Source organism: Protobothrops mucrosquamatus, unplaced genomic scaffold, assembly GCF_001527695.2.
Source record: "Protobothrops mucrosquamatus isolate PMUCROS unplaced genomic scaffold, P.Mucros_1.0 scaffold129, whole genome shotgun sequence".
In the NCBI taxonomy this organism is placed as follows: domain Eukaryota; kingdom Metazoa; phylum Chordata; class Lepidosauria; order Squamata; family Viperidae; genus Protobothrops; species Protobothrops mucrosquamatus.
In genome coordinates this window covers 1,424,726-1,451,738 of record NW_015386496.1, presented here as the reverse complement: position 1 = coordinate 1,451,738, position 27,013 = coordinate 1,424,726, and the positions used below count along the sequence as shown (strand labels likewise).

Sequence of the window (27,013 nt, the reverse complement as noted above, 5' to 3'; positions counted from 1 at the left end):
TAAAAGAAAGAATAGGAAACCTTGAAGGATTCATCAAAGATAGGCCTTCTTTACATTCCCAGCTGATCATAAGAGCTGCCTGAGGGAAGAAATTCAACAAATACAGATTTCATAACCTGAGAGTGGAACTGCATACTGTTGACACTGGACTTCTCAAGTCTCTTCAAAAGCTAGATGTTTTATGCGGGGGGGGGGGGGAATATATCTTACCTCTGATTTGGAACATTTACCATATTGTATTATCATTCATAAATGAAACAAGAAAACAAAACTGAGTACCTATCAGTTGCATTTAACACATGTGTGAAGTTCATTTCTTGGACCACCCTCCCCTTATCTGAGCCTACTTCAAAACCTAGGATTGAGGTTAGGGTCAATTTTTTAAGGCTTGAAGAAAATGAGACATGATTTAACTGGACTAGAGGAAAAAGTTGGTAAAATTTGAAAAGTCTGCGTTTATATCAGCCATGGTTAGTTCTAATCAATTGTTTTCCCATCTTCTTCAAAAAATATCTGATTTAAGGTATAATTTAAATTTTATCTACAGCTGTTTTTTTAAAAAAAAATATCTGAAAATTAAGATTGATAATTCTTTCATAGTTTCTCCCAAGAATGTTCACTGCAGAAATCTGCTAACCAGATTTTTGGATTTTAAATGCTTGTAAAATGTTAGTTTTAGCAGATGCATATTTCATTTTGGTCAGATGAGAATCAAAATATGATTATAAAAGTATCAGTAGATTTGACCTTTTCTGGTAATTCTCAGCTCTGACAAAATGTTCTTTTGACAGAATAAGCCAGTGAAGATTCCTAGCCAGGCCTGCCTGAAGCGGTGGGAGACCAAAAATCGCCTGAAGCTCATGTCCAGGAAATATTTATCAGAACAAAATAATTGATGACCTGCTTACCCAGGAGGTTCCAGGATGTAAAAGATGACCCTGCACCTATGAACATCATGTCTCAGATCTAGGGCCCCAGTAATGGTGGTCATACCTGGAAAGGAGCCAAATGGTAGATCATTTCAGTGTGATCCTCCACATACCGATGTTAACAGAGGAGATCTTGTATGAACTAGGAATGCTCTACACTAATGAAGAAAAGTCCTCTAAACTTTAGGCACTAGGCTTCAGCTATCAAGTCTTTGAAATGCCTCTGTGGAACTTTTCAGACCGGAAAACTTCAAGTTTTATTAAAAATAAATTATGTGCCTCAATCTTAAACTCTCCCTGAGCGAATAACTTCCATTTTTAAAGTTACACATAGGATTCAAATCTACACAGGAGCTAAGTGTACAGAATCGACCTTGTTATATTATGTACACACAATACACCAAGATATGATTTGTATGTCTTGTATATTGACAGTTGTGCTTTATTTGCAATTCAGGAAAGGAAAACTATTTGGATTTCTTTCTTGTTAAGTGGCAGGTCTAAAGCCTTGATCGGGCTAATTTTATAGAGAATAAGGCTGGCATCCAAATACATTTTTCACAAAGGGTGGTCTTCATGAGTCCTCTCAATACAATGTATAGTTTGAACAAATACATCACCTCCCAAAATAAACTGCCAGGAGAGGAAAGATGTATGACAGAAATATTTTCATAACTACTAAAATTATAGTAACAAAATTCATAATTCAGTCAACTATGTTTTACTAACCGTTCTTACCTGCTTGTCCTAATCACCCATCGTTATTTAGGAATTGAACTGTTCGGTATGAGATGAGAAAACAATATAAAAGCCAGAAAGTTAGTCCTTTATAACATTGGTGATTTTTATATTTACATGCACGAAGTACAAAATCAGCATTTCATAAAAAAAAACTTTAAACAAGTATGTCAATTGACTGTTCATTGAACTATAAAATATTTTCTCAGGCCTCCAAATAAAAGTCTTACAAGGAATTGGTTCACAAATATCAAAACAACTGGCCTTTCCAAATATTTTCACCCTAAATCAATCTTTTTTTTTTACTTCAGTGTCCTCCAGACTTCCAATTCCCAGAATTTTCAGCAATGATCCTGGTAATTGGGATTCAGAAATAGAAATGGGCATCCAGATTGAGGAACATTTACCATAAATCATGGATAACAATTATATATTTCTCAACTTTCGCTGTTCTAGATAACTACTGTATAGTATACAAGCCTGCTATATATCTTGTAGGGGTATGGGGTTTGTTTTTAAGAATAAAACATTTACTTTTTTGTAACAGCTGCAGTTTGTATTTTGTTCTAAAAAGAGCACAGTTCTCTTCTTAAGCTATAAAATGTATTTCAAGTCAATATAGTTTAAGAAATATTATGACATAGAGAATAGTTATTTTAGACTGCCACATCTTTATAATAAATTCATTTTCAATAAGTTGTTAAAAGTAAAGAAATAGAACTTGGTCTAAAGAAGCTGATTTTGGCCTTTGTTTTATTGTTATCATATCCTGAAATTAACAAACAGTAAAACAGTTTCTCTTCTGTATTCTTTTTAAATAAGAAAACTACGCATAACAATTTGAGTGTTCACTTCTTCCAAATGAAGAACCAGATGTTGCTAAGCATTTGCCATTCTTGTAAACAATCATGTACTCTAATAGAACAAGAGGCATGACAGTCCCAACCTTGGCCTAAACACTGGGTTTTGTAAAGGTAAGTAACAGCCAGTGCTTTTCTGGAATAAGTTTTGTATATCAAAAAGCTCTTGAATGTTCTTGATTCCTGTACAGATTCAACATGTGTGTTGGTTACATAGGGTTAGGATTAAGTTTCACAGAGGAAAACAGCACAACCTTCAGCTCTTATCAAGAAAGCTCTTAGCTGACTTCTATCAAGGAAGTTCTAAGTCTTCTTGTATTTCTCATTCAGTTTTAAGGAGAATCAGAGTGCTGAATTCAAAGGCTGGAGTCATTTCATGATGTCTCTGTTTTGACCATTCTTCCATCAGTCTCTTCCAAGTCTCCCCATAAAAACAGAAGTTGTTTATAGAGCTGCTTTTCTTTAAAATCAAGGAAAGGAATTCATTTCCCTGACCAAGTGTGTAAAACTTTGTCCTCATACAGTTCCATATGTATACAACAGTTTGCGAGCCATTCGAATATTTCCACTGCTCTGATAGATGAGTGACAAATTGAAAGCAATATCTTTTCGCAAGTCTGTCTGGCCAGCTTCTATTCCCTAGTTTAAAGGAGAAAAATCTATTTTAAGAAGTCACAAAATACCTTTTCCCCCAAAATTTATATACATAAATTATACATGTATTTATAATTTATTTAAAACATTTAAAAAGATTAAAAACTAATACAAACTAAAAAAAAAGAAAGAAATAAAGAGAGAGTTAAAAGTACAAGAAAGGAAACAAAAAGACAAACATAAAAGAAAAAAGATACAAATAACAGGCTACCACACTTTATAGCAGTTATAAATACAATTATAGCTCTATCTCTTACTCTATGGTTACAAAATGATTCTCTTCTTTATATAATCTATCCTGTCTAATCATCAAAACCATAAATTATGTTGATTTTTTCTCTAATCGTGGAAAAAAAGCACATAAGCACTTCCCTGTCAGCAATAAACATCGATACTGTCTTTCCTTGAAACCAAATCTTTAACAATAGTTTAATTTTGGAACACTGCTATAGAGGGTGGCACTTTGTGAGAATGTTCATGTGTCCTAACATTCGAATACCTATGAAATGCTGTTTCATACAATACCTCTAGGACCAATGGAGGTAATTCCAGTGCCTTTTTGTAATAGTGAATAGCAAGATGTACCAATCCCAGTTGATGAAGGGCGCGTCCTAAGTTGTAGTAAGATTCTTGACAAGAACCACGAAGGCTCAGGTACCGTTGCAGGAATGAAAACCCCTAAATTTAAAAAAAAAAAAAAAACTCCACTAATGCAAAAATTAAAAATGACAAGTAACAATTGAGACATCAGAAGTAATACTGTCAAAATTAAATTCGCATATGGCCATCATTAAATGCAGTAAAATGTCTTGCATTAATATTATTCCATATGATACACCGTGGAAGCAAAAACTGGACTTTGAAGAAACAGGATAGGAAGGGAATTGACACTTTGGACATTTAGTGTTCGAGAAGACTGCTGAGAATACCACAGACAACCAAGAAAACAAATGAATTATTGAACAATCAACCCAGAAGTCTCATTCGAGGTATAAATGACCAGACTCAAATTACCTTACTTTGAACATATTATGTGAAGACCTAGCTCTCTGAAATATGCTCTGGGAAAAATGGAGGGAAAGAGAAAAACACAACCAGCAGCCTGGAGAAAATCTATGTGCTCACTAGGAGTTGACACCAACTTGATGGCATATAATCAATCCCCACAATGATGTACATAACACATTTTGCAGTAGTAATTCTCCCAATAAGATTCTTAAACTGCACTAGTTTATAAGTCTTAGAAAACATGGATAGTAAATCAATAATGGGATTAATTGACAGATATTGTTGACTATCCTTTCTTCTGAAACACCGCAAAAGGAAAAATAAAATAAAGATTCCAGTACCATTGGTAATACTAATCAACCTGCTTACAACCCAGCAGCTCATAAAAGATGTTTCATGCAACGTAACTTTTTATAGAGTATGAGGATTATATTTACGGTCAATTCTTGAAGGTTTGCCTAAATAAATTTAAAAGGAATTTTATGCCATTTAACGTGAGGCAAGGCTGTGCACGTGAAAGCTGTGAAAGAAAGACAACGCACCTGTACTATGAGGGCATGCCTTTTTAACACATACTTCTGAGATGCCATGTGGATGAAGATCAAGCCTATGCAAAGACTATACAGGGGTTCGTCTGAGTTAGTACGGAACGCTTGTACATATTGTCCTGAAATGAAACAAGCAGTGAAGATTTGGGAATGTCATTGATTACTGCATATATATTATTTAAAAAGCTTTCAAACAAATTTAAACCAGCAGTACATCTATGGACCATTTTATTTTTTGAAGTTTAAAAAAATAACCATTTTGGTCTACTAGGCATGTCTGAAATGTTGATAGAATGGTTGTAGTGGAGTTTGCCTATCTTTAATGAGTGGGCAAACTCTACTAGATATGGGCAAGATAGGAATGACACAAGATAGGAATCACAAAGCATTCATTTATCACAAGGCATATTGATGAGGTTGCTGTCCATCACTTATCCCCAAAGGATGCCCTCTACTGTTTCATCATAGTTTGGCCTTCGCTCGGGTCAAATGGGCATGTTTTAATCCAAAGCATTGGTTGCAGCTATTCTCCATTTTTGCTTTTGCAAAATAGCAAAATCACAGCTTCTAGTATTCCAGTTTCATATTATTACCTATCTACAAATACACGAGACATAATTCTACATACATCTTCACACATTGCACTTGTGATTTTTAATTAATAACAGCCAAAATCATACCAAGGGCATGCTTGAAACAACCGGACACAAAAGCATTGTGGCCATTTAAAACACACAATGCGTGATTGTCTGGGTTCTTCAAGAGTAATCGCAGACAGAAGCGATGGTGCCGCACATCTTGGGAATGCATGGTGATTTGGTTAAAGATATTCCAAAGCTGAGGCTTACTGACATGTTCCATTACCATTATCCTATGGAAGAAACAGGTGCTTTTCAGATTGCTTGCAAATGACAGAAAAAAATCAGTCTACAATCACTGAGGACAATGGCGTGATCTAGTCACAAGATGGCCTCTCTTTCATCCCTTTTGTATATCTCCTGTAATCAGCATGTTCTACACAGAGGCTCAATTCGCAGAATTACACTCAAAATAAGGCAGCCCAGATCACCCACCACTATATTACTTGACCTAGAATTACTCTCTTTCAACAGACAAAATGCATCACTAGACCCTTCAACTAAAAGGATTATTTCACCAGTGCTAAATTTATTTAACTCTGCGGAAGGAGGAGATGAAGATATGGCATTCTGAAGATATGGCATACAGGTGGAAGGTTGCATGAGGTGAGTTCTCAGTAGAAACAAAAGATGATCTAAATTATCTAGCAAAATACTATATCAGTAACAATCAGTTTTAATTTAAAGAGGTTTTGAAATGAATTTGCTTGTTGTTGGGATGACCCACCTGATATAATTATAAGCTTTTCTAAAATTCTTGTCTAAAACTGCTGCAGAGAGACCAAAATATTCCAGTTCTTTGCGCTTCTGCCGATCATCATAGAATGAATAATATTCCAGTGAGGAGTCCACTAGCAGTTCTGCCTCTTTGTATCGCGAAAGGTCACACAAGGCATAGATCGCCTTAAGGAGAAGGTTCCACCAATCCTCTTTTGTCAGAACACTTGTAAGCACCAAAAATATTGCTAGAGTGCAACCATAAACCATTGTTAATTTTTACACAGACCAGAACATAAAACTAAAACATAATTAAAAACATCAATAAAAGTCTGAAGTAGAGGTTAACTTGCGTGGATTCAATAAAACCAAAAGAATATCAAAAAGCCTATTGTCAGTGAAAAATTTGCTTAAAGCCTACTTAACAAAGGCCAGGGTATCAAAATTTATAGACTGCAATAGACAACTGTTTCCACAATTTGAACAACTTAATTTTTTTTACCTTTCTTTGTTGTTTCTTGGTCATCATTATCAGAGATTTTATCTCTTGAAACTTTTATAAGATAGAGATGTCTTTCTCCCGATTTTGAGCTAGATATTAAACATACCTGAGCTCTGTTCATGGCTACCTGCAAGTTGAACGTTTAAAACACAACTGAAAAAAAAGAAATACCCTACAGTAGTCCATTCTTTGCTTTCAAATAGCTTATTGATTTTTTCAGTTTGTAACTGCATCCCAGACTTAACAAAGTGAACAATAAAAAGTGCCAAAGGTTATCCATGATATAGCTGGCTTGATCCAGTTACAAAGCAGATTAAAATTGACTAGAAACCATAATTTTTTTATTGTCTGAAGTCACAACTCAATACAGAAAAAGACTCACCTGTAAAAAAAAAAGAACCTGCACACATTACCTTTTAAATGTATAATACTTTTTCTCTTATTCTGTCACATGCACCAAATACCACACATTTATTTGACGTATATTTCTATGCTACTTCCTATACAATCTCATATCGAAGAGTTACATAAAAACTATTAAAATAGTTACAAATAATTACAAAACAATTACATACAAAGCAATATTAAAGCAAAGGGGAGGAAAAAAAGACAAAAATAATATTTCGGAATTCATAGCCATCATCAGATACCTAAAAAAGGGAAAATGGAGACCTCATACACTTTAGATAGGGTACCTGTTGGCACCCTCAGAGAAATCCTTTCAATAAGTCTATAGCGATGAAAGAATTCTTGGCCCCAAGTTGTTTGCAATCTTATATTCCAAACTAAATCCGAAACAATAGCTACTTAACAGCAACAACATCATATCCATGTTCCAATCAGCAATCTGACTCCTACATTCTTCCCTAACTCTAAATTCTGGACCAAGCGTAATGGTAGTTTGTATAATAAACATTACTATCATCTAAAACCTATGATGACTATGGTATGAATAACTATGATTAGATGTTTGCTTCCAGAAAATGGCATAGTTGGCATACAAACTAATCAAGGAGAGAACCAATCTATAACTAATGAGAAATTTTCTGACAGAACAATTAATCAGTGGAACAACTTGCCTCCAGAAGTTGTAGGTGCTCCAACACTGGAGGTGTTTAAGAAATTGGACAACCATTTGTCTGAAATGGTATAGGGTCTCCTGCTTGAGCAGGGGGTTGGACTAGTCACTAGAAGACCTCCAAGATGCCTTCCAACTCTGTTACTCTGTATGTTACAGACAGTAATATCAAATGATGCGAAGAGATCAACAAAGTTGCATTCCTTTAAAGCAAAATATCAGAAAGGCAGTAGCCGATTCGGTCTTGAAACCAGGACTGAAATGAACCAGAATGAAAAGAACCAGAATGAAAAGAACTGAGATAATAGCTATTCTCTAAGAAATCTGCAGCTATTTAGACAAACCTTTGCCTAAAAAAAACCAGGGCATTTGTATTTGGTCATCTATTAGCATAACGTTATAGATCTACAATAGCTTCTTCAGAAGAAAATAGATCACTGTCTTCTCTAGAGTAGATGGCATTACTCCATCTCCCAAGCAATTAAACTCTTTTGACTAGCCTGAGTAAATCAAGCAAGGTAACTATAACTCCCACTAATATTATGTCACTCCCTCCATGCCCTGCTTTATAAATTAGTGTGAGGACAGTGTGAAACTGTTTGTAGCTATCATAGATGACATGAAATCAGAGACCTTCTCTAATAGAAAGCCTTAGCATGAATACTGACATCCATACTGTAACCACTTAAGAGGGGTTCTGCAACACTACATGGGGGGACCACATAATCAGGGAAGCTGTTGAGCATTAGAATGGGTGAACCTCCTTAAACTACATGTGAGCAGCGTGACAGAAGTGACTTAAGAATTAACTTACCTTTAACAGCATGGCTAACATGGTGAGCAAAGAATCCACATAACCATACATGTTGCCCTGAGAGTACAGCAATGTTGATCGATGAAGCAGTAATTTTAATTCCTAAAAACATAAAATTGGGTTACCAAAGCAAGAACTTTAGCTGCTTTCTATCTGGATCCGCTATCTTGGAAAAGGGCAACTGTTCCCTCCCTAACATTCTGTCATCCAGCATCTTACTTCATTCTTTGAGCCATTTAGCCCTCCCATCTCAAGATTCCAGAATAGAGTTCACACCATAAGAGAGATGCTTACTTGCTGAGCAGCATTGGCATCCTGTGCCAGAGTATCTGGATCATACATGGGCTCAAGTGCTTCTAGAGCTTTCTCGGGCCGGCCCAATTGCTGCTGAAGGGTAGAGAGAGAGATCCTTGCATCCAGATGCAAAGGGGTGAGGTCAACCACTTTGGCATAGCTCTCTGCAGCACGATCTATATAGCCCAGGGCTTTCAAGCATTCTAGAAAGGAAAGGATATTTTTTTATTATAGTTTCCATTCTGAAGAGGTAGCAATGGTTAATTTTATTTTATCTGCTATGCGAGAATTTCTTTAAATCCAGTCAATAATATTGAGCCCCCACTGGTAAAGTGCTCACAAATATAATTATCACCCATGATTCTAAACATGAACACTGCTACTGAATTCCCATCTCTAATCTTAGAAGAAGGGAGCCAGACAAGACACGTGTACCATAGGGAAGATGTTAGTGGGAGTTAGGAACTATAACAATTAAGAAACATGAGTATAGGTAAGTAGCATGGGAAAAAGCTATGCCCATCTATCTTGTTTGTTAAAAATTACCATATAAGAGAATGATGAGATTCCAAAACATTATCATTAAGGAACAGCAGTTAATCATTACAGCTTCATGCACATTACTTAAAGAGAACAACTAATGCCCATTAATATGACATAGCAGCAATCAAAAACTTCTAGGTGCTTAGCACTTTACAGTACCTCAGTCAGTCTTCCACTATTTCGAAAAATAAGTTAGTATCCTTATGTAGTAATAAATAGAAAGAGTGACTAAAGTCACCTGATAGATACATGAACCTGATAAAATCTGAACCTGGGGAGGTTATTTTTAGACCCAACTTTGAACTGAACTCAATAACCAAGTACAGTAAGTACTAATTATATACGATAACCATACTTCAATTATTTTGTTCAAGAAATAGTTAACAAACCAAAAATCAAGCAAAAAGGTAACAGAATTTAAGATATTGAAGTTTCAGGGTTAAGTATTAACTTATGGTTTTTCATATTTTGTTTTTCAGAGCTTTTAAGGGCACATATTGCTGAAAAGCCATAACCCAGCACTTCTATTGTGATCATTTTATTACACAATTAAGGGCTAGAGAGCAGGCTACTGTAATGTCCCATTCAATCAAATTGTAAATACAATTATTATGGCTGGGCTGATGTGCCCTTAATGAAAGCAACAAGGCTTCAATATCACGGACAACAATTTACACAACATGTAGACAGATTTTTTTCACAAAAGCTATTTTGCTAGGGGAAAGCAGACAGAAGTACATGGGACACATTCTCCAGTTTCAACATCTATTTTGTGCATATTTTAGTATATTTAGGAATAATATTTTTGTTTATTAAAACTTGCAGTTATTCTCCAGTATTATGTCTTAAATAAATGCTATTTTAAAATTGATTGATGCATACATCTATCAATAATAATAATAATAGCAGCAGCAGCAGCAGCAGCAGCAGCAGCAGTAGTAGTAGTAGTAAAGTTGGAAGGGACCTTGGAGGTCATCTAGTCCACCCCCCTGCTCAGGCAGGAAACCCTATACCATTTTGGACAAATGGCTGTCCAGTCTCTTCTTAAAAACTTCCAGTGCTGGAGCATTCACCGCTTCTGGAGGCAGGTTGTTCCACTGGTTAATTGTTCTAACTGTCAGGAAGTTTCTCCTTAGTTCTAGGTTGCTTCTCTCTTTGGTTAGTTTCCATCCGTTGCTTCTTGTCCTGCCTTCAGGTGCTTTGGAAAATAGTTTGACTCCCTCTTCTTTGTGGCAGCCCCTGAGATATTGGAACACTGCTATCATGTCCCCCCTCGTCCTTCTCTTCATTCATCTTGTCCCTGACCAAGTCATAAATAACACGCAAATGCACTACATATGCATAAAAATGTATATGCACCTTTAGTGCCAGGAAAATCTAACATCTCTTTCTAGACACATCAACAGATGTGTCACCTTGGGTTATCTCCCAGCAAAGTGCACACTCAACTGCAGCTTGAAAGTACGAAATGTAACACGTTACTGAGCCAGAAAAGAACTTATCACATGTTAGGTGGAAGCAGTTACCTGCATGCCGGAGCCAAACAACAGCTAAATTGTATCTTTCAGAACACACCAGGGAACTCAGGAGCGGGAGGGCCGAATCGTATTCTCCAACATCAAGAAATGCTTCTGCAACATCAAGATACAAATCTCCCATTTCCTCAGGATTCTGCTCCACTAAGATGGTCAAAAGGAACTTGCAAAAAAAAAAAGAAAAATTAAGAATACAACTAAAAAATCAGATCCGTTGCTTCTTAAGACAGGAACACTAAGCAGAAGAGTTACGCATACATCTCATTGAAAGATTAGAAAAGACTTAAAATATATGTGTTATAAACACCAGAAGATTTGGAAGGCATTAAGCTTGGAAGGCTGAAGGCTTGTTCTAACAATTTCAAACCCAAATGTTACAATTAAAGTATCCCTAGCTTTAAGGATACTTTAAAAGTTGCACAACCGTATGAATTATTCCCTCAGGGCTTCTAAGGCACAAATACCTTGATCAAGATAATCTGAAAAGGAAAATTCTGGTTCATTTTTTACTAGTCAAGACTTTGCTTCCAGGGACTGCCTACTGAGCTGGATGTAGTTACTCTTATAAATAGCAGGACTGTAACAGGAACGTAAAATAGGTTTTCTATGGAATTACATTATCTTGGATTTGACCAGATGCATAAACATGTTTTTGCTTAAGAGGATGATTCTGCTTTTGAGAATATTAACCCAACTCACTAATTTCACAAACTGATCCCCTCCCTAGCCTTTGCTAATTTAAACTTTCACTATTAATGTTTTTTAACTGCAAACAATTTTAAATACAAAGCAAACTAATGGAGGTAATACGTTTAGAGATATTGAAAATTAGAACTGAACATACTTCAACTTTTAGATTTGCATAGCCACATGGAATACAAATGCAGCATCAAAAGTGAAATGCCCCAGATTCTTACTCTAATAAAACACACACAATGTAGGCATATACAAATTACTAGCCTCAGACAACTCCTGTGGGCTCTCCATATGTGTGAGTTTCCAAGCTTCTCTAATGATCAAATTCTCCATTTGTGATGGAGAAAAAAAAGGTTCAAGAAAAGTCATCTTTAGGGGATCTAGCTTTCCCTGTGGATTTCATTCTTCCTTGCCACCACATCACTTTGGAGAGTCTGATCTTTTCCACACCAGCTCTAAACCTGAAACAAAGTCTGTACAAGTGTATCCTATGGCAGGGCTTTTCAACCTTTTCACCCATTGTACCACTTTTAAGATATGGCAATATCCGAGTACCACCAGTCGCCTAGCAAGGTGACAAAAACATGATGACCCAAAAAAAAAAAAAAGGAAAAAAGTGATAAAGTACAGGTAGTCCTCGACTTACAACAGTTCGCTTAGTGACTGTTCGAAGTTACAATGGCACTGAAAAAAGTGCCCCCCAAGGCACAGCCGAGCAAGACACCTGCCTGCCCGCCTGATGGCGCTCTCATTCCCCTCCCCCGCTACTTTTCTAGGATGGTCGCGTACCAACTGCCAGGTGCCAATGTACCACAGGTGGTACCCATACCACTGGTTGAAAAGCCCTGTCCTATGGTTTGTAGCAATTGGCTCTTGAATTCCCACTCATCACTACAAGAGGTCCCTGGAATTGCCTGACTTTTCTCTATGTAAAATTATAATTTACTGCTAGAACATTTTGAAGAAGAAAATTTAGCGCAGGGTTTACTAAAATGTCTGTTTTTTCAAGAGCAACTCCATAAAGACACATATTTCAAATGTAAGTTTTGAAATTTCTCAGGCATACCACTAAATAGAAAAAAGAGAAAATGTCCTAGTTTAATTAAAATTCTAAATTAACCAGTACAAACTTTTGCTTTCATTCAGGTTTTGCTACAGCTTCAGCAGAATACAATGAGATTGCATATTCAATTATTTATATTTTTTTCTTTATTTGGTTCTTGACTTACATTGAGAGGCTCCAAGATATTCAGGTGAATCAAACACACCATGAGTTTCACAGTGATATCAATGGGAACACCATCAGGGATAGAGCATGTAATTTTTTCTGAAGCTAGAAAATAGCAGCATCATTACATTTTCTAAATATTTTACAATATATCATGTACATTGTGGTTTTTTTTCAACTACTTTCTCCAAATAAATACAGGCAGTCCTCATCTAATGACAATTGTTGTCAAGCGAAGAAGTCGCTAAGTGAAACCATGACAGTGGTTATAATTTTGCTTCAGCTTTCCCTTGCTTTACAGATCTGTGAAGCTCTTAAATGTAAAGATTGGTCACAAAGTTACTTTTTAGTCACCAGCATAACTGGAAATGGTTGTTCAACAAGCCACTCACTAGAATGAGGATTACCTGTAATCCATAATTTGAAAGGGGGAATTTTGAACCTTTAATAGATTTTATTTCTACACACAAAAATACATTTTTCCTAAAACAGTGTTTGCCTCAGATAAATGTGAAAGAATGCAATCTATTGCAAGAACAAATATCCAAATACAGGAATGCATAAGACTTAGTATTCGTTATTTTATTCGTTTTTCTTTTATGCGCATTTATCCAATTTTTATTTATTTACTCATTTTCCCAATATAAGATGATATAAAGAGGAAGGAAAACAAACCACATTCACAAAATATGTTCTGCACAGTTAATAGGATTAGACACAAGTATTTGCAAGCTCCTCTTCTGAGCCTTGAAGCAGGTGTTCCTATGGTGTCTAAGTCTTACTATATCATTTGCCCATGTCCTGATTTTTGTTGATCTTGGAAAAAAAACCCTATAAAATGTTTCAGTCCTTGTTTTGAGACTCCTTCTCAGGATAACAGCGTCTGGAGGATTATAGTCCAGCAACTTTTAAACAATTCAGTACAGCTGTTTCTGACTTGCATGGGGCACAGTGGAAGGAACCAGCTGGCAGGACTGCATGTGGACATCTAACCTTAATAATCGTATTACAGAAATGAATTTGTGGAGAGGACTGAAAAATGAAAATAAAACAATCTGCTTACAGCAACAGAAACCAGCTGCATTTATTTATATAGTGCCACTATTATGTCCAGGTATTTATATCCTGAGGGATGCAAATTGCTCATCTCAGCAATTTTTAAGATGCAGAATTGCATACTCACATGCAGAATTGGCTCCAGGCACAAATTCTTGCTGATCAGTTGTTGTTCCTGGATCTTCCTGACCTTCCATTGCCTCTACCATGGAACAAGGGGGAAGAACGGGGAAAATAAAGCATATATTGAGCGTATGAAAATCATTCAATAAATATAAAATTACTCAGTATAAAATTATTCATCAATATTCTTTATCAATGGACGTAAATACACATAAAGGAAGAGGGAGGTAACGTATTTTCCAAAGCACCAGAAGGCAAGACAAGAAACAATGGCTGTAAACTAATCAAGGAGAGAAGCAACTGGAACTAAGAGAAAATTCCTAACAGTGAGAACAATCAACCAGTGGAACAAATTGCCATCGGAAGTTGTGGGTGCCCCATACTGGAGGCTTTTAAGAAGAGATTGGAAAATCATACGTCAGAAATAGTGTAAGTTTCCTGTGTGAACAGAGGGTTGGACTAGATGACCTCCAAGGTTCCTTCAACTCTGTTACTGTTACTTATAAAGACTGTGCATTTAATATTAACTACTATAATGCCAGGAAGGAGTTAATGGCACATCTGTAATAACACCAGAAAACCTGACTATTTCAGAAGATTAACTGTTCCACATAAAGCTCAATGCAATGGTCCTCAATCATTTTAATACCTTTTTTATCTGTTGAAGAATCTTTTTCTGCTTGTTGCTTTTCAAGTACAATTCCTGAACAATCTGTAATAACCTAAAAGAAGGAAAAATGATTTTGGTTGTCAAGAAATAAAATGGACCTAGAAAAGGACAATTTAAGGGGGAAAGTACCCTGAGAACTAAGAGGTAATTTAATGATTCAAAGTAGCAAATGGCAAATAGAGTCACTACAGGGATGAAATAACTCAGAAAGCATGGGGAAGATCACTGAGAGAGTGCTACCTAATAGGAAAAAAATTAAAGAGGATGTAAGAAATATGAAATTCCACCACTTTCTCCCTAACAATAGCCTAAAAGCAACATAGCTGTATAGAGATCACTAGCATGAGTTCACTTCAGCATAAAATATGGCTCTGGCACGCTCAATTTACCTCTAAAGAAAAGTTAATCCTGACCCATAACTTTGAACAGAAGGACAAAGACAAGAGCTTTACAGCAACACAGAACGTTCTAATTCCAGAAAATGACAAGTCATCCAAAAGCAGGAGAAAAGATTTCCATTTTTCCTAGATACTGATACAGTAGATTACAGTTTCGATCACACTGAAAGAGCAGGAACAATGGTCAGGAAGAATAGTAATTGAAATTTGGGAAAGGATTCCCTTTAGGGTGCTTTTAATGGTGAGAAGTTAAACTAAAACATTACTGTGAAATGTCAATAACAAACTGGCTTTATACGAACACATATGCATGTTCTATTGGAGGCTCTAGCAGGACAATGCAGCCATGGTGTACCTGAGGTACAAAGACAGGTAAACTCCTATCTGAGATGGCTGCCCTCTTCCATTGAGCGCACAGCTTTGGGAGGGATGCACATGGAGAGGTGAGAGAGGAAGGGGACACCTGACTAGTCAGCCACATCAGCCAAATCAATCCTGCTGATCAATGGGGTCCCAGACATCGCAGCCAAATCACCCTCACATCTAAAATTGGCAAAATTTTGCTACATTACGTAAAAGCTTCACCCACAAATGGTTGCTAATAGTTCTTTTGCTAGGGTATAGTTTTGTATTTTTCATTTTATTGATTGTATTTTATTGGTCAATGACTGAAATAAAGCTCTGTCTGTCTGTCAGGATTTACTGATTATGACCGAAAGCCTAGGACTAAGAATATAATGCAAATAGACACACAGGGGCATGCAAATAAATTAAAGTATTTTTCTTGTGTTTTCTTGGATAAATTTTCATTTTCCAAAGCAAACTGATGTCAGTTTACAAAGAGAGGAGGGGCTGGCCTCTAGAATCTACAAAGAAAGAAAGGAAGAGAGAAAGGAACATTAGTTATTGAAAGGCAGGATAAATTTGTGAAGTTGGGTCCTTTGTGCAGTTTAGAGAAAACATATTCATATACCAGTGGTGGCGAACCTATGGCACACGTGCCAGAGGCGGCACTCAGAGCCCTGTCTGTGGGCAAGTGTGCCATGCGCCGGAGATGGCGAGGGACTGGCCCCCGCCGCCCTGGCCCCACCCACCCAGTCTGCCATGACCACCGCCGCCACAACCACCCGTCACCCGGTGATAAATAAGTGGGTTTTGGGTTGCAGTTTGGGCACTGGGTCTCTAAAAGGTTCGCCATCACTGGTATATACCATTGCTATTGTTCATGCTCGAGTAACAATTGGTGACCTTGGACCATATGCTGATGGAGGAAGCCAGAATGGATAATTTTTTTTTACTCCCTGGACCAAAACCCACAGCCGGGAGGAGTTGATATTCTGTGTGCAACTTGGGGAGACAAACTCTTTTCAACAACTATTCTGTAAGTGGCAAATCTTCATAGTAAGAGGCAACTCACAACTGGTAGAAGGGCAATCGTAATTCCTTGAATAAGAAAGAGTATTAGAAAGTGCTCCTCTCTGTTGATATGCATTTATATACTCATTACATTATAAATAGACAGAAATTAGATTAATATGCTTACTGCTAATGCTTTATCATACTGCTTGTTGGAAATATACAGCTCAGCAGCTATATTAACGTCTTCCATGGATACAAGGCTTTGATGTTTCGTAAAAGATTCTTCCATTATCTCAATAGCAGCAGTGATGTCATTTGCTTCATAATAACTTCTGCGGAATACATTAGTAATGGGGTAGTAGTAAATAAAATAGTAATACATTTCCTATATTAAAAAATACATAAATTATTACAATATTTTCTGGGCAAGACGAAAAACAACAATCTCTCATTGAAAAACATTATTTACTATTGCAAATATCAAAATCATGGTACCTTTGTGTTTGTAAACTTAAAAGCAAGTCATAATTCTTCAACTCCTGGTTTATAGGTTTTATTCAAAGCTAGGTTCAGCAAGCAAGAAATTAATGTAATTTCACCAATATATAACACAGAGAAGTTGTGACTGATCACAGAAGGTCTGATTGATGACACCCTATTACATTGCTGAAACCCAGTTAAGTTGTCATAATCAGAATTAGTCTAAAGCCTCAGATTTGTAAACTTTGGGAAAATGTAATTATCAAAAGTGAAAGCAAAAACTTTAGCATTCTTTCTTATGGCCAATACCAAAGAAGGAGAGTCATAGTAATAGACTAGCCTAGGGCAAAGCTAGCTGAATTCATATCTTTCTAAACCATGGCTTGAGATAAGGGGTTATCTAATGTGATAGGATCAGTTCAAGAAAATCAGTTGTCAATTATAGTGTACATTACAACTAAGCCACACACATATATATTTTACATATAATATATTATATGACATATCAAATGTAATCACTAACTCGAAACCCAGTAATTTATTCACTTTCAGTGTTAACATTTCTTGGAGTCAATCATTTCCTTCCAATGTCTATCAAATGTCATGACTTCAGCAATATATTATTTTGCCTCTTCTTATATCCTTAAAATAGCCTGTTAGGTTAAACCCACTTCCTTAAACCTCTTTTGAACATTCATTCCAAAGAAAAAAGAAAAGAAAAACCATATTTCCTGGCCCTTAGGACCAGAATGCAATTTGGGAGCTGAATCCATCAAATGATCAGCGTCAGGACTGGGTTCCATAAAGCAAAGAAAGCCACGTATAAGATACAGTATGCTGCAGTGGGAAAGGGTTTTCCAAATGCGGCTCAAGAACTCCCATCTAACTTTGCATTAATGGTGGGTCATTCTGTTCTGCCTGATAATATCCTTTTATCTTGTTTTCATTTCTCTTCTAGTGTACCCCTCTATCTGATTCCTCCAGGCATTTCAAGCACTATTTCTGTTCATGGTAGTCTGACTCCTCTTTAATGCCAAAGTAAGAAGCCGCATCTTATCACAGGAGTACAGCTGCTGTTTACTTTACAGGTGGTCCTCATGTAATGACCCCTTATTCAATGATCATTTGAACGGCGCTGAACTCCCAGTAGTTACAACAGATCCTTGTACTTTTACAGTTACAGCTGTTACAGTGTCCTCGAGATCATGTGATCACAATCCATGGGCTTGGCATCCACTTTGTGATGTCACAGCATCCTGCGGCCATGTGATTGCCATTGGCAATCTTCTTTGCCAATTTCAAACAAGCCAAACCCAAAATGGCAGAAGTCACAAACAGCAACTATGTCATGTCCTCATGACGGTTTGTTTCACAATGGCAATTGAGAATGCCAGCATTTCCAATGCTAACAGACATAGTCACATGATGTCGCACTCTTTGACCACCTGCTGAGCAATAAATATTCTAGTCTTCAATTCATGCCGTTAAGTGAGGACTACCTGCATTCCAAAGCAGCCAACCAATTATAACACATCATTTTTGTATCCTGCAGTTATTAACTATAGCAACAAGTAGAAGAAAAAGAAAATGCTCCTTTAGAAGCTGATGTTGCAGTTCAGTTCAACACTGACTAAGTGTCCCACTCTACTTACTTGGCCATGTCTCTTGCCAAAAGCATAAAGCGTTCGCCATCAGAAGGAGTCAGAAGATTTAAAATGCGTCTGTAGCCATCCATTGCCAGTTTGTGCTCCCCTAACTGTTTGTAGAGATTTGATCTCTCCCACAAATAACGCACATTAGTAGCATCATATTTCAGAGCTATAAAAATGGAAGTGGTATAATAAATCACTTTGAGATTTGTAATTCCGGGAAGCAATATGCAAATATATTCAACAGAACAAATTATGAATTTATGTATGTATTTTATTTATTTCTATTGTTCTTTAATTGTGATAATGGGAAAGCAATAATAAAACACCTCATCCTGAAAGTCATCCAAGGATGAAATCAAAAATTCTGAACACTGAACAGACTGTTATCATAACATATTGAGCATCCATTTCCAAAAGCAGTATATCTTTGAAGTAACAAAAATTAGGGTAAAAAGATTAGTCGATTCATGGACTTCCAGTGACTATGGCTGACTGACCAGTCCAGAATGCTCGCTCTGGACCAAAGCTTTTCCAATTTACAAACAAGAGAACTGAAATCCCTAACTTTATATAACTCCTGGGTTAGGGAGAGTCCCAAAATCACCCAAGATCCTCCATACAGGGGCAGTCTTCAAGGCAATTTTGAAGCAGTGCTCTGAAGTAGATGGGTGAGCCATTTAGCTGGGGAGGTAGGGCTTCAATTACCTTCATTGTTGAAAAAGCACCCACTTCAGAATTTATTTTCCAAACTGACAATAAGTCACACCTTTTACTTCTTAAACACTTTATTTACTAAGCTAAAAGAGACTCCTTTCAATCCCAGCTTATTACTCCTTTTTGAAGATCTGTGCCATTTTCAGGACCTTGTTATTGTTGAATGACAGGGAGGAGGGTTGCCAGAGATGTGCTAAAATAAGATAGCGTGGACCACTCTTTTCTCTTTTATTTTGAGGGAGAAACGTAAGGATTTTAAAAAATGTTAAGTTTTATTTTGTCATTTTTATGAATTTTTCACCTTTGTCATTGGGAGTTATAATTTGCATTTTTTTTATTTTTTTTGCTGAAATCTTCCGATTTTAATGGATTCTGATTGGCCAGAAGATACCAGCTGATTTACAAAAAGCTTTCTTAAAAAAAGATTTATTCTTTGACCACAAGAGGGGGCTAAAGTACTAAAGAAGATGAAGCAAAATAGAAGGCACTTAAACCAGAGAATGATTGCAAAAATTGTTTTGGAGAAGTATTTAAACAAAACAATTCACTCTATAGATAAATTATGTTCAAAAGAGGTCATGAAGGATGAGCAAGAGGAACAAATTACTTAAGTAATTGAAAGAATGATATGTAAACCAGAGATGCAGCCAAGTGTAGAAAGTTATCAAACAATTGAGGCTACTGCACAAGTATTTGACAATGCAAAGGACTTAATTGCAATTTTGGAATATAAATCTGAATCCAACAGTTCCTATTATGAAGATGGCTAAATTATGAGTTTCCCGGTGCAATTGGAAAAAAAAGTGCAAGTAAATTTACAATTCTCAAGAGAACAAGTTTGAGTCTACTTCAAAATTAAAGTGGAAATCGACAATGTTGACATATTTGTTCTAAAAACCATATTGGAGAATCTCCTGAGAAAAAGAGAAGTTTATACTTATATAATAGACATTGCAAAGAAGAGAAAGATTTTATTATATAAAGATAAGCTGGAGGGAATAATTTAAATTTAACAAGTTAGTTAAGTGGAACTAGGATTGATTTTCTATTGGTTTGGCATATATAGTTTTAAACATAGTTCCAATGCATTGTTTTGGGTATATAAAGTGGATTTGAAAATGGGATTTCCATTTTTTTTATTTTTAAAATTTGAGTAATTTATTTTTAAAGCTGGAGTAATTCTTAAAGCTTGCAAAATATTATTGAAAGTGAATTTGAAAATATGTACCTATATATTAAAACAAAGTTTAAAAATGCATTAGAATTTATTTTAGTTATAAAGATGAATTTTTAAAGAAATATTTACAGTTTTAAAATGAATATAAAAGTTTTATATTTATATTTTATATTTATAAAAGAGGTTAAATTATTTGAAAAAGTATAGTGGTTTTTGTTAATATAAATGATAGTAGAAAGATTAATAAGGATAAATAGAAATATATATCATTTCTCATAACAGGAGAAAAAATCGATTTGGTTAAGGTGATGAGGTAAACTATTTTAAACAAAGATTTTATTTGGTCTTGTTTCTATTGGATTATTGCTTCTGGTTTTCAGATTTGGAATAGAAAAAAATGAAAGTCAGAATTTAGATTGAAGATTTTATAATTGTGTAGTTATAGGAGTGGCTTGTAATAATTATAGGTAATGTAAACTATCACTTCGTACATAATCAGTTTCCCATCTTGATTTGGTATGTCATAACAAAAAGACAAGGAGAGTGTAAATATACTTAAATGCCTAAATATCTCAACAAATTAACTTATGAGGTGACCATCAAAATCAGCTGAATGAAATTAGGTTCAATAGATACAAAGACTAATCTGTAATGAAAACAATATTGTGGCACTTGCTACAAAATAGACAGTAAAGCAAATATCATTAAATAATCTGCTATGACATTAATTTGTTTACCTTTCGAATAGCAAAAAACGGCCTGTTTAATATTGTCTTGCTCAAGTGACATTTCAGCTAGCCTGACCCATTCCTCTGTGTCACTGGGATTTAAGTGAGCAGCAATGAGTTCAAACTGCAAAGATTTTTCCATATCTCCTTGGTCTTCATAAATCATAGCAAGAGTGGAGAATGGCTCATAAGCAAGTGGAGCTGTTGGATGCCAAAAGAAAAATGGGTTACTATTCATAATCATTTCAATAAAATGCCTCAATTAGTGCATGCTGCACCTAACAACAATAATCATTTGAAAGTGTTTAAAAACAGATTAGCAGTTCATTTCTGAATATAATGCAAAAAGCTGTTTTGGACCTATAAAAACTGTAGCAACTTAGACTGGAGGAAGTATGAGAAGGATTTCCTACATGGATCCATCCAACCATTAAGATCTTACTCCGAGACCCTGTTTTGGATGCAAAGCTGACTGAGGAATTCTGGGAGTTGAAGTCCACAAGTCTTAAAGTTGCCAAGGTTGAGGACCCCTGGTCTAGACTCTAGAACAGACATGTCAAACACAAGGCCCGCAGACTGGATGCGGCCCGCAAAGTGGTTTCATGTGGCCCACAAAGCCATCCTGGAAACAGTGAGGGAACGGCCCCCTCTGCCTTGGCCCTGGCCAGCTGGGAGCCAATGTACAATTTTGTGGTGGCCATCTATGCTGAAAGGCATTCAGTCTTAGCTCCGTAAGGCCCCCCCCCGCATGGCCTGAGGGATGAAGAAATGCACCATCGCCTGGAAGTGGCCAGCAAATGGCCCTCACCTACTTCACATATCTGGTTTGATGGGCTCTGGCGGAGGAGTTTCAGCAGGCAGTGAGGCTCCTCCAGTGGACCATGCCTCGGCACTTGCCCTGGTCCCACCCCCTTCTGCCAGAGACCCTCAGATCTATCCCACTCCTGCCCAGGCCCCCACAGGCACCCTTGACGCGAACTATGTAGAGCTGGCCATACCCACCCAGTAGGCCACACCCACTCCATCCACGCCCACCCAGTAGGCCGCACCCACCCTGGCCACACCCACCTGGCCCCGAGGGCAACCGCAATGCTGATGCGGCCCTCAATGAAATTGAGTTTGACACCCCTGCTCTAGAGAGAGGACAGATAGTTACAGAGATTGGGATCTTTTCCAAACTTCCTTCCATGACACAAAAACAGCAGCATTTGAATTTGTTTTTCTCCAAATAATTTTAAATTATTTGGCTGCCACTGATGGTGTTATGTTAGGCAGTTTTTAATTTTAAAAAACAAAAGCATAATTCAAATGAGAACTTTTTAAAGAAAAAGCAGTTTATTTATTACAAATATCTGAAGACTTAGTGGGAAAATGTGATTTTTCCCATTTTTTTCCCTAGGGCCTAGGCCTCCCCCCCCCCGTCCCCACGGAAAAAGGAAAAGATTGAAACAATAACCTTCAGTTATTTAAGAACTGTAATGGGAAAACTTTTATCTAACACTATATAGTTCCTGTATTTAAGAGAACAAATAGTGCAATTCAGCATGATGCACTAAAGTAGGAAAGAAAGGATTCAGTTGTCTATATCTGACTTATTATCTAAAGATCAGTAGATCTGCTCTTGGTAAGGCTTCAAATAAAACTGTTTTAATATCATGTTGATGGTTTCCTACTTCAACTTCTTTTTCTAATGTACAATTGGGCAAAATTAAGAGAGTCTAGATCTTTTGGAGTTTCATAGATTGTAGATCCCCTTACAGAGAACATTCAAAACATTTTAAACAAAACACAATTAGTAAATGTAGTTACAATATTCTCTGGCTTAATTATTCTTTTACATTTAATTGCTATGCCAAATACAGTTACTGTAAAAATGAACTAGGCAGTTCATATTGTACTGCAGAATGTTAAAATAGCAAAGTGAGCTTAAATCAGTAGAGGCTAATATAAAAATAAATACAGCATATATTTCAGCTTTCTCCAAAATTTCCATTCCAAAGAAGAGGAAAACATTTACTGTGCTTTCAAAATGTCCAGCAATGTAACATTTCCATGTAGGATTTTCATTCTGTAATATATGTGGATCTTGTGGGATATGTAAAATTTGCATGTGAGTGGGACAAGGGGGAAAGCAAGCATAAAGCAAAAAGTGGTCATACATCAGTTTTAAAGAATATGTTTTTAAAACCATATATCCATGTATTTCCTTATGGGGTTTATTTCTTCTATTCCACCTTCCTGAAAAGAAATGTTAAAAGTAAACTTTTCAAAGCTTGGCAATTGCAGATTGAGAGCCCAGAGTGTTCAGAAACTATGCATGGGTTAAGTTTGTGCACCTATGCTACCATACAACACTAATGTAACCAAAAGATCAGTGCTAGAGTAAAATAGCTTTGAACAACATATTTTCTACAGGGATCACTGGGAAAATATAAGAAGTAATTACCAAAAAAATAAAAGAAAGTGTAGTTATAAATAAAAACACAGAACAGATGCAACGTCAGCTCTATAATGACACACTGAACTGTCTTGTATTGTTATGTGTCCCTTCTATTTATTCTCAGTAACAAATCTCACCCACAGTAGCATCCAAAGATACCTTGTCTTATGATCTCCATGCACATTAGAATGGCTTCTTCATGTTCACCTCGAGCAAATCTAATGTTAGCTTCACCCATGAGGCCTCTCAGGGCGCGAGGCAATTTACTGCGTGGACGTTTTTCCTAGAAAACAGATTGACATAAATCTATTTCAATAAATTCAGTTTTTATTACTACTTACAAAGAATATTTTTCTAGTAAAAATATGTTTGAATTGAGAGTGTTTATTGAACTGTTGATTTAAACAGTTGTTTGACTGTGCAATAGCCATGTACATTATTTAATATATAATTTATATCATACATCCACACAGAACCCACTTAATCAAATTCTATCATAAATATTTCCAATTAAGCAGTAAGGATGTGCATGCTTCAAAAAAGGTTTAGAAGAAATGCTTCAGAATGCATAGGAATGGGAACTCAATCCTTCTTTGAGGTAACTAGATCTTTTTTTTTCTTTTTGAGGCTTCCACATAAACCTGAAAAAAAGATGTGGCTGCTTTAAAGACTCTTATTGTATTGCTTGCCTTCATCATTTTCTTAGTCTCTCTATTAAGCACCATCTCCAGTGCAAAAACATCGCCAGCTGTGGGTTGCTCAGAGATCTCCTCATCTTCCTCCTCCTCCTCTTCTTCTTCATCGTTCTCTCCCATCATGGAAGCAAAAACTCGATGGACAGATTTACTGATACCATCTGATATCTCTTCTGCTCAGAGAAAAAGATTAATAATGTTGTCTAATTAATCATGTAAAAAAGGGAGGGTTCATAAAATCATAAAAGTTGTCCTTGAAGAAAGAGAGAAATAACCCCAGTTCAAATAAAGGAAATAGCAAGTAGCAAAGGAAAACTGAAGGAAAATTGTAAGTACAGTCATGGTCATGTGGTTTTTCACTTAGCAACTGTTTTTATGAAGAAGAATCTTATGAAGAATCTTACGAAGAACTTAATGACCATCTCACCTGTATCAATTGTGGTCACTAAACAAGAACTATTTGTATTAAGACATAATTGTAATCAAACACCCACAGAATCAATAAGAGTAATTCAAGTCTTTAAAGCAGCGGTTCCCAACCTTTTCTATACCGCGCACCCTTAGAACGCTTCCGATATATTCTTGTACCCCTTACAAAAGTTCGAAATAACAGCAACGAATTATGCATATACACTATAATTTTGAAACTTCTAAACCCAAGTTTTCGCACCCCCTGGAATATCCTCTCGCACCCCCAGCGATATATATTGTGGATATTGGCCACAATATCCAAGGCTGATGAGAGCTGAAGGGCAGCAGGTTCCCTTCTCTATTAATAAAGTGATAAGCTTGAAAAATAATATGATAGAACATATTATTAGATCATCACTTTACTTTTTTGTATTTCTACATAAACTGGCAGAAACCCTCAAAAACTTCCTACTCTGCCTCAAGACGCTGTAGATCAGACATGTCAAACTCGCGACGTCATGGGCCGGCAGTTTGACAACCCTGCTGTAGACTGATCACAAAGGATATACATACATGTTTGAATTAAAACCTATCAAATAATAATTAGTATTACATACAGATTCCTGAGCCTGAGAAAATTGTGACTTATTTTCACTGCAAGGTGGCAGTGAGCCCCCATGTTCTGACTTATAAATGTGACAGCAAAGCAGAAATCAGGATATTTACCCCTTGGTAAATGAAACAATAAGCATAAAATATACCTTCTGCTTCACTATGTCCTTGTATTTCAGTAGACATTCCTTGTCCAGAAGTAGAGGGGCCATCAGGATCTTCTGCATTTTCCTCAGTGAGTACATTTTGTCCCTGTAAAGATTAAAAAGGAAATAACATTAATTTTATATTACAGGTAGTCCTTAACTTACAACTATTTATTTAGTGACTGTTCAAAGTTACAATAACACTAAAAAAGGTGCCTTATGATCATTTTTCACACTTACAACCATTGCAGAATCCCCATAGTCATGTGATTAAAATTCGGATGCTTGACAACTGGTGTGTATTTATGATAGTTGCAGTGTCCCAGAGTCATGTGATTACCTTTTGTAATATTCTGGCAAGCAACCTCAAAGGGAAGGCCAAATTCACTTAGCAACCATGTTACTAACTTAACAACTGCAGTGATTCACTTAACTGTGACAAAATAGTTCATAAAATGGGGCTAAACTCACTTAACAACTGTCTTGCTTAGGAACAGAAATTTGGGCTCAACTGTGGTCGTAAGTCAAGGACTGCCTGTATTGTGAATAGAATATTCAGTATTAAAAATACATATCTGCTTAAAAAAAACAATATCTTAGTGAACAATTAATTAAATCTGAGGCTTCATGGTATGCTTAATGTAAAACAGGCTTTGTGTAGAAATTACATCAATAACTAACATTATCCTCAATTGACTGCACATTTTGGAAATGACTTAACAAAACTTAGCTACACTTTGGATAAACAGAATCATGTATATCTTAAAGTAAACAGAATTTAAATAAATTGAACACGTTGAACATGTGCCAGCACAAAACTGGTAAAGTAACACAATGTGTTTTACAGTTATAATAATTGCTTTCCTGTCTCTTTGCCTTAGCCCATATGGGATTCCCTTGTACTTTGTATTTACCCAAGTACCCAAAAGCAAAACAGTCACCTTTCTTTTATGTCCCCAACATAATAATACTGATAAATCTTCAAACTTTTGAAATCTGGACTGGGCTGCAAAAATCCGGAGGACCACTAACAGGCAGCACACACCAAAAAAATCCTATTGCTTTGCTAACCACCTAATGGCCAATCGGATTTTCTGTGCCCGGAAACGAGCCCTAGATCTAGTATTTATCAGGACAAACGAATATCATGAAATAGATGCATAAGAGATATCCCATCACTTACGTTTTCTACTAAAATTATTTTTAGGATTTTATGAGCCAACATCCCTTATTTAAAATGCAAACAAGATACCGGGTACCTGAGTACATACATACACACTACTGAAAATGAGGGGAAAACAAGACATTATAGATATAATTACAAACACACAAGTAAAAACTGTAAATAACTGTGAAACAAAAAGGCCTCACCTTTCTTTCGCCGTTTTTACGCTCCTCTCGACGACGCTCAAACTCCTCGAAAGAGATTTTTCCTTCCAGATACTCAATTAATTCGGGGCTGAACCCCGACATGTTATATTCTGCCGAGGAAACAACCGTAAACCAATCCCAAAAGCCGCTCGTGCGAACGGTGGGGGACCTATTTTGAAAGGACCGCAATTCCCTCGCT

At 36.3% G+C, this 27,013-nt stretch overlaps 2 protein-coding genes across 2 annotated transcripts in view; one reads left to right on the top strand and one right to left on the bottom strand.

The window, feature by feature from the left end:
• Positions 1–2,211, top strand: part of CCDC150 (coiled-coil domain containing 150) — a 49,496-nt gene extending 47,285 nt beyond the window's left edge. Inside the window, exon 27 of the mRNA XM_015813045.1 lies at positions 792–2,211. Coding sequence (XP_015668531.1) covers positions 792–896 — 105 coding nt within the window. The 3' untranslated portion in view covers positions 897–2,211. The remainder of the gene's footprint in view (positions 1–791) is intronic.
• Positions 1,742–27,013, bottom strand: GTF3C3 (general transcription factor IIIC subunit 3). Its single transcript, XM_029283553.1, has 19 exons — positions 26,815–27,013; positions 25,447–25,549; positions 24,269–24,447; positions 23,739–23,862; positions 21,149–21,340; positions 18,521–18,686; positions 16,573–16,720; positions 14,611–14,683; positions 13,966–14,040; positions 12,784–12,887; positions 10,850–11,021; positions 8,781–8,983; positions 8,487–8,588; positions 6,595–6,721; positions 6,103–6,340; positions 5,418–5,608; positions 4,732–4,856; positions 3,707–3,859; positions 1,742–3,166 (listed from the first exon to the last, which is right to left on the bottom strand). The coding sequence occupies exons 1-19, from the start codon at positions 26,914–26,916 to the stop codon at positions 3,044–3,046; spliced, it is 2,700 nt and encodes an 899-aa protein (XP_029139386.1). The 5' UTR covers positions 26,917–27,013; the 3' UTR covers positions 1,742–3,043.

What these genes read in the sequence shown, in the direction of transcription:
- GTF3C3 (XM_029283553.1), bottom strand. Translation starts at nt 26,916, where the DNA reads ATGTCGGGGTTCAGCCCCGAATTAATTGAGTATCTGGAAGGAAAAATC. An exon ending in TTGTTTCAAGCATGCCCTTG is followed by an intron (nt 4,857 to 5,417) that starts GTATGATTTTGG and finishes GTTTCATTTCAG; the next exon opens with GACAATATGTACAAGCGTTC. An exon ending in GGCATGCCCTCATAGTACAG is followed by an intron (nt 3,860 to 4,731) that starts GTGCGTTGTCTT and finishes TTTTAAATTTAG; the next exon opens with GGGTTTTCATTCCTGCAACG.